At 29.5% G+C, this 11,646-nt stretch overlaps 1 protein-coding gene and 1 long non-coding RNA gene across 2 annotated transcripts in view; one reads left to right on the forward strand and one right to left on the reverse strand.

Annotated features, from left to right (window-relative positions):
• LOC106463644 (EF-hand domain-containing family member C2-like) overlaps positions 1–5,364 on the forward strand; it is a 49,371-nt gene extending 44,007 nt beyond the window's left edge. Inside the window, exons 15-16 of the mRNA XM_022391188.1 lie at positions 3,671–3,770; positions 4,826–5,364. Coding sequence (XP_022246896.1) covers positions 3,671–3,770; positions 4,826–4,915 — 190 coding nt within the window. The 3' untranslated portion in view covers positions 4,916–5,364. The remainder of the gene's footprint in view (positions 1–3,670; positions 3,771–4,825) is intronic.
• Positions 5,365–6,702: 1,338 nt separating this feature from the next.
• Positions 6,703–10,405, reverse strand: LOC111086811. Its single transcript, XR_002611527.1, has 2 exons — positions 10,212–10,405; positions 6,703–6,896 (listed from the first exon to the last, which is right to left on the reverse strand). It is a non-coding gene; the product is annotated as an uncharacterized LOC111086811 (long non-coding RNA).
• Positions 10,406–11,646: the final 1,241 nt, after the last annotated feature.

Genomic DNA, 11,646 nt, shown 5'->3' on the forward strand with positions numbered 1-11,646 from the left:
TGGGTCTATAATTAATGGGAAAATTTTTTATCACCTCCCTTGAAAAAGAGGAGTTACATTAGCTAACTTCCAATCCTCTGGTACCTGCCCACTATTCAAGGACTGAAAAAAATAGCAGTAAGTGGCTCACATATCCAATCTTTAACCTCCTTCAAAACCCTTGAGGAAATATCTGGCCCAGGAGCCTTATCATTCTTTACACTTCCCATTTTTTTCTTAACCAGCTCAGAATTAATACAGTTATCTTGTTTGGTCTCAGTAAAAACTGAATAAAAAGCAAAATTTAATAACCCAGCCATCTCATAATCATCAGATACAAGCCTTCCTTTATCATGCCTCAAGGGCCCTACCCCCATCCTAATATTTTATTTACCCTTAATGTATCTGAAGAAATCCGTACATTTTCAGCCAACCTTTTTTTCATCCATTTTTTTTACCAACTTTCTTCATCTTCTAAATCTCCCATCATACCAGTCAAAATTTGGACAGATGTTTACTGTTAGGATTGCTTTAGCTTTAAGTTTTTTTTAAATACAATAGATTATCCAGTAAGGCTACTTATATCATTTCAAGCTCAAAATTAACTGGGAACAAGCAGTTGGAGCCAGGAAACGTACATAGACACAACTGTTTTAGAAAGCATATCAGTTTCGCCTTGTCCACTTGAATGTTTGCAAATATATTTTGCTTGGGAGTTTTTGAAGCTTATAAAAGTGTAATGACTATAGTGTAAGTTAGAAAGCAACATTTGCTTACTAATATAACTGTCATATTCTATAAAATTCAAAATTTTCTTCAATGGGTATTAAAAAAATAAGAGATTGTTAGTTACATTTATTCTGTCCCAGAATTGAATCTTAACCATATAACTTAATAATTGATCAGCAAAACTATAAAAATATGTTTGAAAATAATTGTTTTCTCCGATTGTTTTTATACAAGATGACTGAAGCATATGCCTTGGATCTTTGACTTCTTGTTGAGGTTTAGCATCATTATCCAATAACTTTTGAAAGTACAGATACTTTAATTTTTGTTCATTTAATAGTTTTATGAATTTGGATAACTAAATTTTTTTGTTTCTCTCAAGGTTCAAAACCTAACACTATAAGAATTTTTATAGATTTCTAATGCATTCTACACATTCAGTGTATGTAATAGGATTGTATCAATCAAAAGTTTTTAAAATAAAATACATTTGTCTCATTACTGATGCTACATCACTAAACTTTATCCAGCACCATCTTTTTTAGATCTAACTTTCAGTAATTCAATTTTAACACCTAATTTAGTCACATTAGATTTCTGACTTGTCCCTTTCCTTGTATAAATATATCCAAGTGAACAAGCAGGAGCAGTAGCAAATGGAACGGTTGAATTGAATGGATAAATAACACTGGACAACAATAATAAAAAATCTTCTCTGTTACTAGAAAAAATTCAACTGCTGAAAACTACTGATCACCTCTAGTTTTCAAGTTATGATAGATTTATTCAAAATATTCTTATATGTTGTGAAAATAACTTTTTATTTAATAACTTTATTTATTCATTGAAAATTGCATTCAATAACGTATTATCTACATGCTTTGATAAGTTTCTTTCATGTTCACAGCGTGAGCAACAGGAATCGATGGCTTAGTGTTCCCATTGTGCAAAAGTAGATCTTTAATACTGACTTTAGATGAGTCGATAAAAAGTTTCCATTCTTGAGGATGATGTTCAGTGCCTAATTCTTTCATTATTACACCAACATTTGTACAGAAACACAGAGTATTTTGCATGCTGTAGTGAGAAGCAAGACTTTGGTAAATTGAAAGTCTTGTTCCTGGAGCTAATAACTTTCATTGCTGTAAACAAGAGCCAAATTCTACAAGCTGCTTTGATAGAGACAAGTCATGAATCAGATTATTTAGCTATTCTTGTGTGATCAGATGAGGCAACTTATGTTCAGGTGCCACAGGAATAGAATTACTAGATGAAGAGGATTCATTGTCTTCTTTGCAGGATAATTCTTCTGTTTCCCAGTTCGCTGGTGGATGTGGCACTGGAAGGCCATCTCCATGAAGTGTTGGTTTCATTGCAGATGCAATATCTGGATATTTAATGTATTGTTTAGTTTGTCTGAGTATCCAGAAACATTAGTCATGCAAAAATAACAGTCAGTTAGATGATCTTTTGGCTCATGCCATATCATGGGAACTACAATTGACATTCTTGTTCTCTTTTTATTCAGCCACTGTCAAGCCAGATGTGCAAACCATACAACACACACACATGTGGAGCCAATATTTTTCTTTGTCACAAATTCTACACCCAAAATATTGGTAGTAACCTACCTTTATCTTGTATGTGATGTTTATCCTTTGTGAAACTGTAATATATTTTCCATAAATGTAGCAGAAACTGTTTGGGTGGTTTTTGCACTATCAGACTTTACTTGAAGTGGAGACAGCCAGAATTTCAAATGATTCTCTAAAAAAATATAAAATAACTTATGTTTATAGAACTACAATTTAAAAGACCTTAAGAAACAAAGTTTTGTAGAATTTAATTATATTGTGGGTATGATACTAGGAAGATCAGACTTTGTTTTGACTGTGCACATTGCAAGGTGAAGTGACCAACTGAGTGAGTGAGAGGCATCTGACTCACACCTTTTATGCTCAGTTGAGGGATTTCTCAAGCACCACCAAATTGCCCCCTAACACTTGAGATTTCTCCAGTAGCCAATTTTTTGTTGTCCTGTGTAATAGTTTTTTTATTAGTATGCTAAAGGTTATTAATAATAGATTTTTACAACTTTCTTTTTCACTAAAAAATGGTAGTCAAAATATAATACTTTATTAGAATATCTCTTGTTATAGTATTTCTTATTGATAAAATTTAAATTTTTTCTTCTATAATTTGCACTTAACTTTGGTGACATGTCTAATCACAAAAAATTATATTAACAGTTTCACTAAAAACTTTTTATTTTTCAATGATTATCTTTGAGTAAGGTGGTCAGTAAAATATTGTTAGTGTAACAGTCTAAAAGGTGTGTAATACTTTTAAACTAAGTGGTATGTTTCAAAGGGTGCATTTATTAGCATAGCTGCTCTATAGAAGATATGTAGACTTGAGCATCCTTTCTTGCACTCAGTGTAAAGCACTCCAAAGTCCCAATATGGCAGCTTCTGTTTATGTTCTTGCTGTTGTGACTGATTTTATTTGCTAGAAAATGTTTTCTATATAATTTATTAAAAACATGTGTTATTTAGCTGGTCAAGGAAGGCTTCAGTTTCCATAACTACATATATCATATTACAACCATAAGTTATAAAACTGCAATGCCCCAAATATTACTAAGAGTGAGGATACCCATCTGATAAATAATTGCATTAAAATCTTTATCTGTTTTTAACTTACGATATTGCATACTCCTAATTAGAATGGTATATAAAATTGGCTGCATTAATTGTTAGTTCAGATCTATGTAGGTAGGTTTCTTTGATGAGAAGTTAATGATAATGACTACTGAATTCATAAACCACCACTAGAGTGGCTATACAGGAACTAAACCACTCTTGGAAGCTGTGCCTTAGTGTTGAATGCACCCAATGTTACATGTTATGATACATTTTATAAAACATTAAAATGAAAACAAAAAGACTCTCTGACCTTGTAGGATTACTGATGACAATGGTATGCTAGACTACCATAACCTTGTAAGATTGTTAGACTGGGAAAAGAATCCATCAGCTACAACAGTCAGTGTACATCCACAGGTAAGAAAGAATTTGCCTATTCATGTATTTATTGGGAAAAGCCACTACAAACCCAATATTAAAATGTTTTTGTTCTATTAACCCATTAACTGCAGCAGGAGCAGCTCAGTTGCCATTTTCTGACTCACAGATAAAACTGAGTTGCCATCAGTCACAATAAAACGGTAATTTTCATCATTCGCATAGAGTTATAGTTATATCCGTCATCCGCAGTTAATGGGTTAAGATCTGTTTAACCAAATAAATTATATAATATATATATATATATTGTGAAGCTAGATTTAGTGAAACTTAGAAGTTTCATAACAACAGAACTGTTTTCAAAATTAAGTTTTTATTTTAAGTTATACGATTTTTTATTTAATTCTCAGATTATTCAACAAAGATGTCAAAAGATACAGTTTCAGAAATATGAAAGTTATCAATAAAGAAGTACATGTAGATTTGAATAGATTTCTAGGTCCTTAAATTTTTCATTTAGCTGAAATTACCACATTTTGTTGAACTTTTACAACATTTTAAATCAACTGTAGCACCAATTCTGATCTGGTTTACAGATTATTTTTTTTCAGCTAATCTTGGTAACACTTATTAGACATATTTTGTGATGGTAGTCTTAGAATGTTGTTAAGACATTTTACAAATGGTCAAACTGGAACACACCACCAATAATAATATATTAAAATTACCAAATGTAAAATGCTTGAAATGAAGACGATATTTGTTTGAGCAACCGTATTTACATTTGGTCACATCAGAAGCTAGTTTATGAGAAATTTGATATGTAACTTTTGGTAGCAAGTTTTTGGACATAGAATTGGATTATGAATTGCTATTTTCAGATATAGGTATAAAGATGAAAGATTATATTTCAGACATAATTTAAGAAAAATATCACAACTGTTGATGTTACCTTGGGTGGAAATACTAGTTATAAAGTTATCAGTGCTCATATGGTTTATATATGTGAAAATAACTGTAAACAGTAATAAACACATTTAAGTTAGCTACTAAGTGCAAAGTTAACTTTACATTAAACGTTTTTTTTATTGCAGTTTGAGAGGAAACTGAGGTGCATCACCCAGTCTGAAATGAAGATTGATTACAAGTCTTTGATTGGTGTTAAAAAAGGAAATGAAGATTGATTACAAGTGGATAAAAATGAGTGACATAAAATTAATTTGTATATTTAATTGGGTTTAATATACATATGTGTATACATATCATCTTCATGAATGTTTTTGGGTTAATGTAAGTTACAGATTTTTATTTAAAAATGTCATTATAGTTAAATTTTTATCAGGAGAAACACATTGAGGTATATTTTAATTCAGTGAATAAATTATATTATTTTCCTTCTGAATGATAAAAATACCCATTTTAAATTATCGTTACAAGTGATATTAGGTTGAAATTCTAGTTGTTTGTGTATCAGAGTATTATTTCATGAATAGTTTTGCATTCAACAGATGTAAGTTTTCAGATACTTCTTTATATACACTCAATTAGTGATGAAATCAGAGTTTGAAAATTTTTTTTAATGAATAACTGCAAAACATATCTGCTTCAGACAAAGTTATAAGTTTATTTTATACAGGAATTATTTAAAATTGTTTTAATCATTACAGATAATATATTAAATGTTAAGCTTCATACTTTATTTATTTAAATGATATTAACTTAATTACCAAAAAAAAATAAGGATGTTACCAAAAATGTAAAAAAGTTGTTTTTCTCTTGTATGCTCTATTAGAATCTTGTTTTTTTGTTCAATATGCAATGTTTTCTAAATTTCATGCATCTGTACAAAACTTCTCAGTTCTTTAACAATACTATTATTCTTATACCAGGGAGGAATAAAAAATTATTTGGACAAAAAATGAGAGTTATGGAAAGAGTAAACAGAAAAATGTAAAGTGATTTACAGTTAACTGCAGTGTGTAACTGTAGAGACGAATTATAACTGCTGCACCTTCTTTTCTACAAGTGATCTAAAAAATGCATGTTTCTCTAGGCACTCAAGTATTTGCAGACTGGACTACAGTTGGTATTTTATGAATAATGTAGGGGAAAATTTGTCACCCTAATGTGCATGTTACAGTTTTAACGTTACTGAACTTAAAAATTTTGGTATCTGCTAATTAATTAGCATTCTTTTTTATTATTCTAGAAAGCCTGTATTTAAAGATTAACTATTGTAATAAAGATACTAATTTAGCCACAAATGTTTTGCGTGTCTTTGCTAGTACTTACAGTACAATTGTAATAATTAGATATCAGTCACTGTCATGGCTACTTGCCTATATGATCACCTAAGCCTAATTATTAACCTTTTTTTAATATAATTAGATATTAATTATTAAAACTAGTTTGTAGTTAGTACCTTTAGTACCTTGTTATAAAAATAATTAATTAATAATTAGACTTAGGTAATCATAGAGATTAGTAACCATGACAGTGAAATTTCATTGGAAGAACAGTGTCTTTTAGTTTGAATGAACAAACTGAATTTCTATTACTAAAATGTTTATTTAATTTGTACTCACTCTGATTATACACAGTTTTGTGTAAGACTATTTTTCCTGGTATTAAAGATTCTTATCTTGTTTTTCTTCCAGAATTACCATTTCAAATCATTGTTCATGGCATGCACACACTCTAACACAGTAAACAGACTGTGTCAATTAGTCAATATTGTGTTCACACAATGAAAAAAAAGTTTATGTTTATTAATAACTAATATTTCATGATAGAAATTAGAAAATTTCTATTTCAGAACAACGTTAGCAAAACATGAGTTAGAGATACAATGGAAAATAGTTTAGTTCTTCTCTAAGAAATAATGTCAAGGGGAAAAATAAAATTAAAATATAGTGGTGTTTCATTGAAGTTACAGAAATGGTAAGTTATATCACAAATAATGAAGAATCAGTACCTTACTACAAATTTTATTTCCAAAGATCAAATATACTGATTGACAACACAAACAAAATACCAGATAAATCCTTATAAATTTGTGGAAGGTTCTGGTGTTGACATTGTTTCTTCAAAAAATTTATTCTGTACAATGTAATGTACACATTGGAAAATTATATTTCTCTCGTGACGAATTTCTTTGGCCAGGAGCTATAAAAAAGAAACAATTTATAGGTATACATTTTTTGCTTCAGTAATTTTTGTTCAAGTGTACGAAGTGTTTATTGATGAAACTTGTTATGGACTTAAAGTTTGTATAGATTTACAAAAAACAACAAATACTTGGGAAAAATAACACCATTAATGACAACATAACACATCAGCAATACATTTTTAAAAGTTAGAATACTTTTACAGCAAAAGATAAAATCCAGCTGTTTCACTAATAGTAGCAAAATATAACACAATCATTGGTATACACTACAATTAAAACTGCAAGAAACACTAAATAAAAACAATGTAGCTGAAAAGATTTGATTTTTGTCAACAACAGTTGCACCCATTCCACATTATATTCATTTTCAAACTGAATATATATAGAAATAGGAAATAAAAATGTCCTTTGTTTTAACTGAATTTTGGGCTTTTCAGAGAAAATTTTTAGTAATCAAAAGTTGTCAAATTAGGTCTAAAAAAGCACCATAGCCATAAACCTACATCAATGATTGTGTGTCAGGGGATTTCATATGAAATGCCACTAAACCGTAGCTAGGATTTTTGCAGTAAAATATCTAAGAATTAAGGTTTTAAAGAGTACAAGAAGTTAATATTTGAAATTTTATTGGATGGCTGTATATCATGGATCAATCAAGCATAATTACACTTGTAATAATGTAGAGAACTTTCACTTCAAAACCAAGCCATTTACTGTGAAATGGGCAAATGGTATATTTCAATAAAAAATGTATATTTAGACCTAAACATTTCTTTTGTTTAAAAAGCAAACAATAATAAGTAACAGATGAGCTAAAAGGGGAAATACAATAAACGGTTTAGTTGAATAATAATCTTTTTTTTTCCATAAAAATACAAAATAAAATTTGATTTTTCAAAAACTTTGATATATGAATTTGCCAAATATTGTTTTGCACATTCTTATGCAAATACATGATGCCGAGTGATATTTCTGTAATGGAAAGCAAACAACATGATACATATTTGGCTTAACTGTAACTAACTATATCAGAAAATAAGAGATATAAGACAACAACAGGAAAAGTAGTTATTAGGGATGGCGGCTGAGAGAAGTTGAATTGACTGAAAACACTCAGGAAGGAGATATAGGGTAGGTGAGCACCTAAAGCACTCACAAAATAGGTTAGGGGTATGGGGACCACCTAGACCCCCACTGGGGTTCAAGTGCAATGCTCCAATGGGGGTTTTAAAGGAGGTTTCATCCCTTTGAAGCTGAACAGCTTTTACACTCAGAAATGCAATCAAAGCCATTATCTGGAGCCTAATGCTCAGAGAAATGTGTTGTAAATAGATCAAATACATCTACTAAATTATTCATGAAGGAATACTTTGGCTAATGAGATGTAATAAACATAATTGAAACACATGATATCAGGCTTCCAGTATTCTTTATTCTGTATCCAAATGGAAACAAAATTCTTGTAATAATTTTATATTGTTGTTCTACTAGTCATATCAAGTCACTCATATTTCTCTGTAGATACAGTTATGAAGAAAGTTGATATTTTAAGGATAAAAATCAGCTAACTGTGAACACATCATGTAGGCATGAAATTCACTTTTGCAAAAGTTTTCCAATATAATTCTATTGGCATCAAGACCTTATAGGCCATGATGTGATGCATAACTTCACTTTGGAAAATCACCGATCAACTACATTATTAATTAATATACATGCTGGTCTACAATATATCCGAGTTTTTCTGAACTTGCATATCAGCAAATGTGAGTTTGAATCTTTCAAAGTAAGCATAATTTGTAGTGGCCATTTGTCTAATAGTTTTGGGTAATGAAATTAAGAAATCAGATTTTTGTTTTACCAATTGGATTTGTTTCATTTGATGAAAATCTGTCTTGAGAGAGAAATCTGCCTTCTCTGAGTTATTTATAGCTTAATGCTCACACAGGAAAATGTTGATAACTTGTTTTATGCCTATTGTGAAACTATTCATGTAGTTGCATGCTACTTAAAACTACCAGTACTCAGTGAAAAGATGTAAATCAATAACAAATACTTTAAAATTAAAATAAGAGGAAATCCTCAATAGCACAGAACTTGAAATTCTTTTAGGCAGGATTAGAGTAAAATAATCTACGAGACCTTGGGCATTGCTAAATACATCAATCGAAAGGGTTTGACCTCCTGAGTCCAAAACTGTAATTAGATCTCAAATCGATCAAGAGATGACAGAGCTATGAGCTAAAAGTTTTTACTTGAACAAAAACTCAGAGTCATTCTATGAGCTGCTATGCCGTGGCTAAAAACAAGGAAGTTTGGATCTAAATGAACCTCTAAAAATTAATACTTGATGTTTACTTGTAGAATGTGCATATTAAAAGTAATATTTTGTTGATACTGTATTCAAATATTTTGAAATTCATGAATGCTTCTGATAATAACTTACCACATGCCATGGTAAACTTCAAGGGCTGCAATAATTTATCTTACAGTCCTTAAGACAAAACCTTTTTTCAAGTTGCTAGTTATTTTAGTAATACATCACTGTTCTCATTAAAAGGTATTTATAACCATGCATCAGAATGAAATTGTCATTGTTGTCAATAAAATTCTTCAATTGGGGTCATGCGAGACCAATAAACTTATAATAATGCCACTATAAAACTGTTGAAGTTAGAGCCTGTCTAAAGAAATATTAATATATATATACTTATTTTATATATCAGCACTTGCAATTTTGAATATATTTTTATATTATGGCCTATAACTACAGTTATGGTGACTTTATCCAGGATTAAGAATAAAAACATTATCATAAGTTCTTACTCTTACAATTTATTCTCAAGTTAAAACATGTAAAACTGAGATCACATTTAAACTTCAACAAACCAATGATACATGGTTACCAATTAACTTGAACTAAACAATCAAGTATTATTAAAGAGTGAACTCAAAATGATTTTACCACATGAAAATAAAAGCAACAAAAGATATTAAATATGTATTTACCTATGGATCCTACTTTATCTTTGAGAGTGTATGTCAGATATAATATTGCTTTTAAAATATATTTCTTAGAATAATCTTAATTATAACTAAACATTATATTTTAAAAAGTATAAAACTAAAATTATACTTTTTTTTAAATTATAAAAATATTTAGTCATAGTAAATCACCTACATATAATGATAAAAAAAAACAGCTCTCACCTTGTTACAGAAATTTTCCCTGATACATATATGGCTAAATATTTAAATTTTAAACACTACTGCACACACACATTTGAACACTTTTCATTTTTAAAACGCACCTTTTCTAAAAGTGTAAGACGTCTGCGACTAATGGGGAATAGATTAATTTCTTTCTTCAAGCTTGGTTTGCTTTGCTGAAGAGGTTGTGGCTTTGACACACAGGATGTTCCTGAACTTGGTATGGTTTTGGTATTTGATGATTTCAGTTCTGAGTGTGAAAAAAAATGTAACACTTAAAATATAATTTCTGAATATAGCTTCTAAAATTTCCTTGAAATGCTGAAAGTAGATTTTTTGAAAGAATATAAAGAAAATTATTTATTAACTAAGTTATAAAATTATTCTTATGAAAAAGCTCTGAAAAATACAAAAGTTTTACAAAATCAGTTGTCATGAAGTTGTATTATATAGTGAGCAGAGCTGGGCAATTAGAGAAATATTCTACATGATCAACTGTTGGGCTTATTAATCATTTACATTCAAATAATCAGTTACTCTCACATGAGACAGCTTAAAAAACAAAAAAAGGAATACACACACCATAACAATTATTGTTATATCAAATGGCTTATATAAATAGTTTTTTGTATCCTGACTTAAATAAGACAATGATAGTAATATGGATACTAAATTACAGACAAGACCATCAAACTTTGTGAGAAACTGTTGGTAAAACTTCTGTATCTAAATATGTATTGACAAGATACACACCCCTACTATTGCTATACCCTCTTCTAATTTTTGAAAATCTCTAAGGGACTAGTTAAGAATGTAGTGTGTAAAAATGAAATTGGATTAATACTAACATCTTATGACAAGTTAAATAAAACAAAAAAAATCATTCTAACAAGATGGTTAAAAAAATGTAACATTAAAAATTAGGTTTTGATATCTGCAATGGTCAAAGCATAGATAGCTCATTTTTTCCTTTGTGTTTAACAACAAACAAAAACAGTTATAATCAGAAACCCTGATTTTGATTAATTAATTACTTTTGTAACATTAATTGATTTGATTATAATTCCAATTACTAGATAGCTGAAATGCTAGTTGATTATTTTCATGACACTAATTGATGTAATCAATGCTTATAGGTAATTGATTATATCGATTAAACAAGTTAATCCCCTAGCTCTAATAGTGAGTATCATAGTTGCTTCTGAGTAGACAACAGTAACAATATGTACTGAACAAAAAGAAAACATATGGATTTGAAAAAATGCAGCTATGCCATACAATCACTTGTTGGGTGTATTTTTTGCCAAAGATAACATTTTATTAAATTACTTATATTTAACAATATTAAATAAAAGACTTTTTAAAACACACCAGTATTACGATAATCCTGCAAGGAAGCCAAGAATTATTTTGTACAATCCAAGCAACATGTACAGTAATGATATAATGTTCTTTATATATTAAAACAAAATGAAGGGGGTGAGAGTTCTATACAGATTATAGCTAGTTTAAAAGTTCTTCAAATACCTATAGAAT

The sequence above is a fragment of the Limulus polyphemus genome, unplaced genomic scaffold (assembly GCF_000517525.1).
Source record: "Limulus polyphemus unplaced genomic scaffold, Limulus_polyphemus-2.1.2 Scaffold1452, whole genome shotgun sequence".
In the NCBI taxonomy this organism is placed as follows: domain Eukaryota; kingdom Metazoa; phylum Arthropoda; class Merostomata; order Xiphosura; family Limulidae; genus Limulus; species Limulus polyphemus.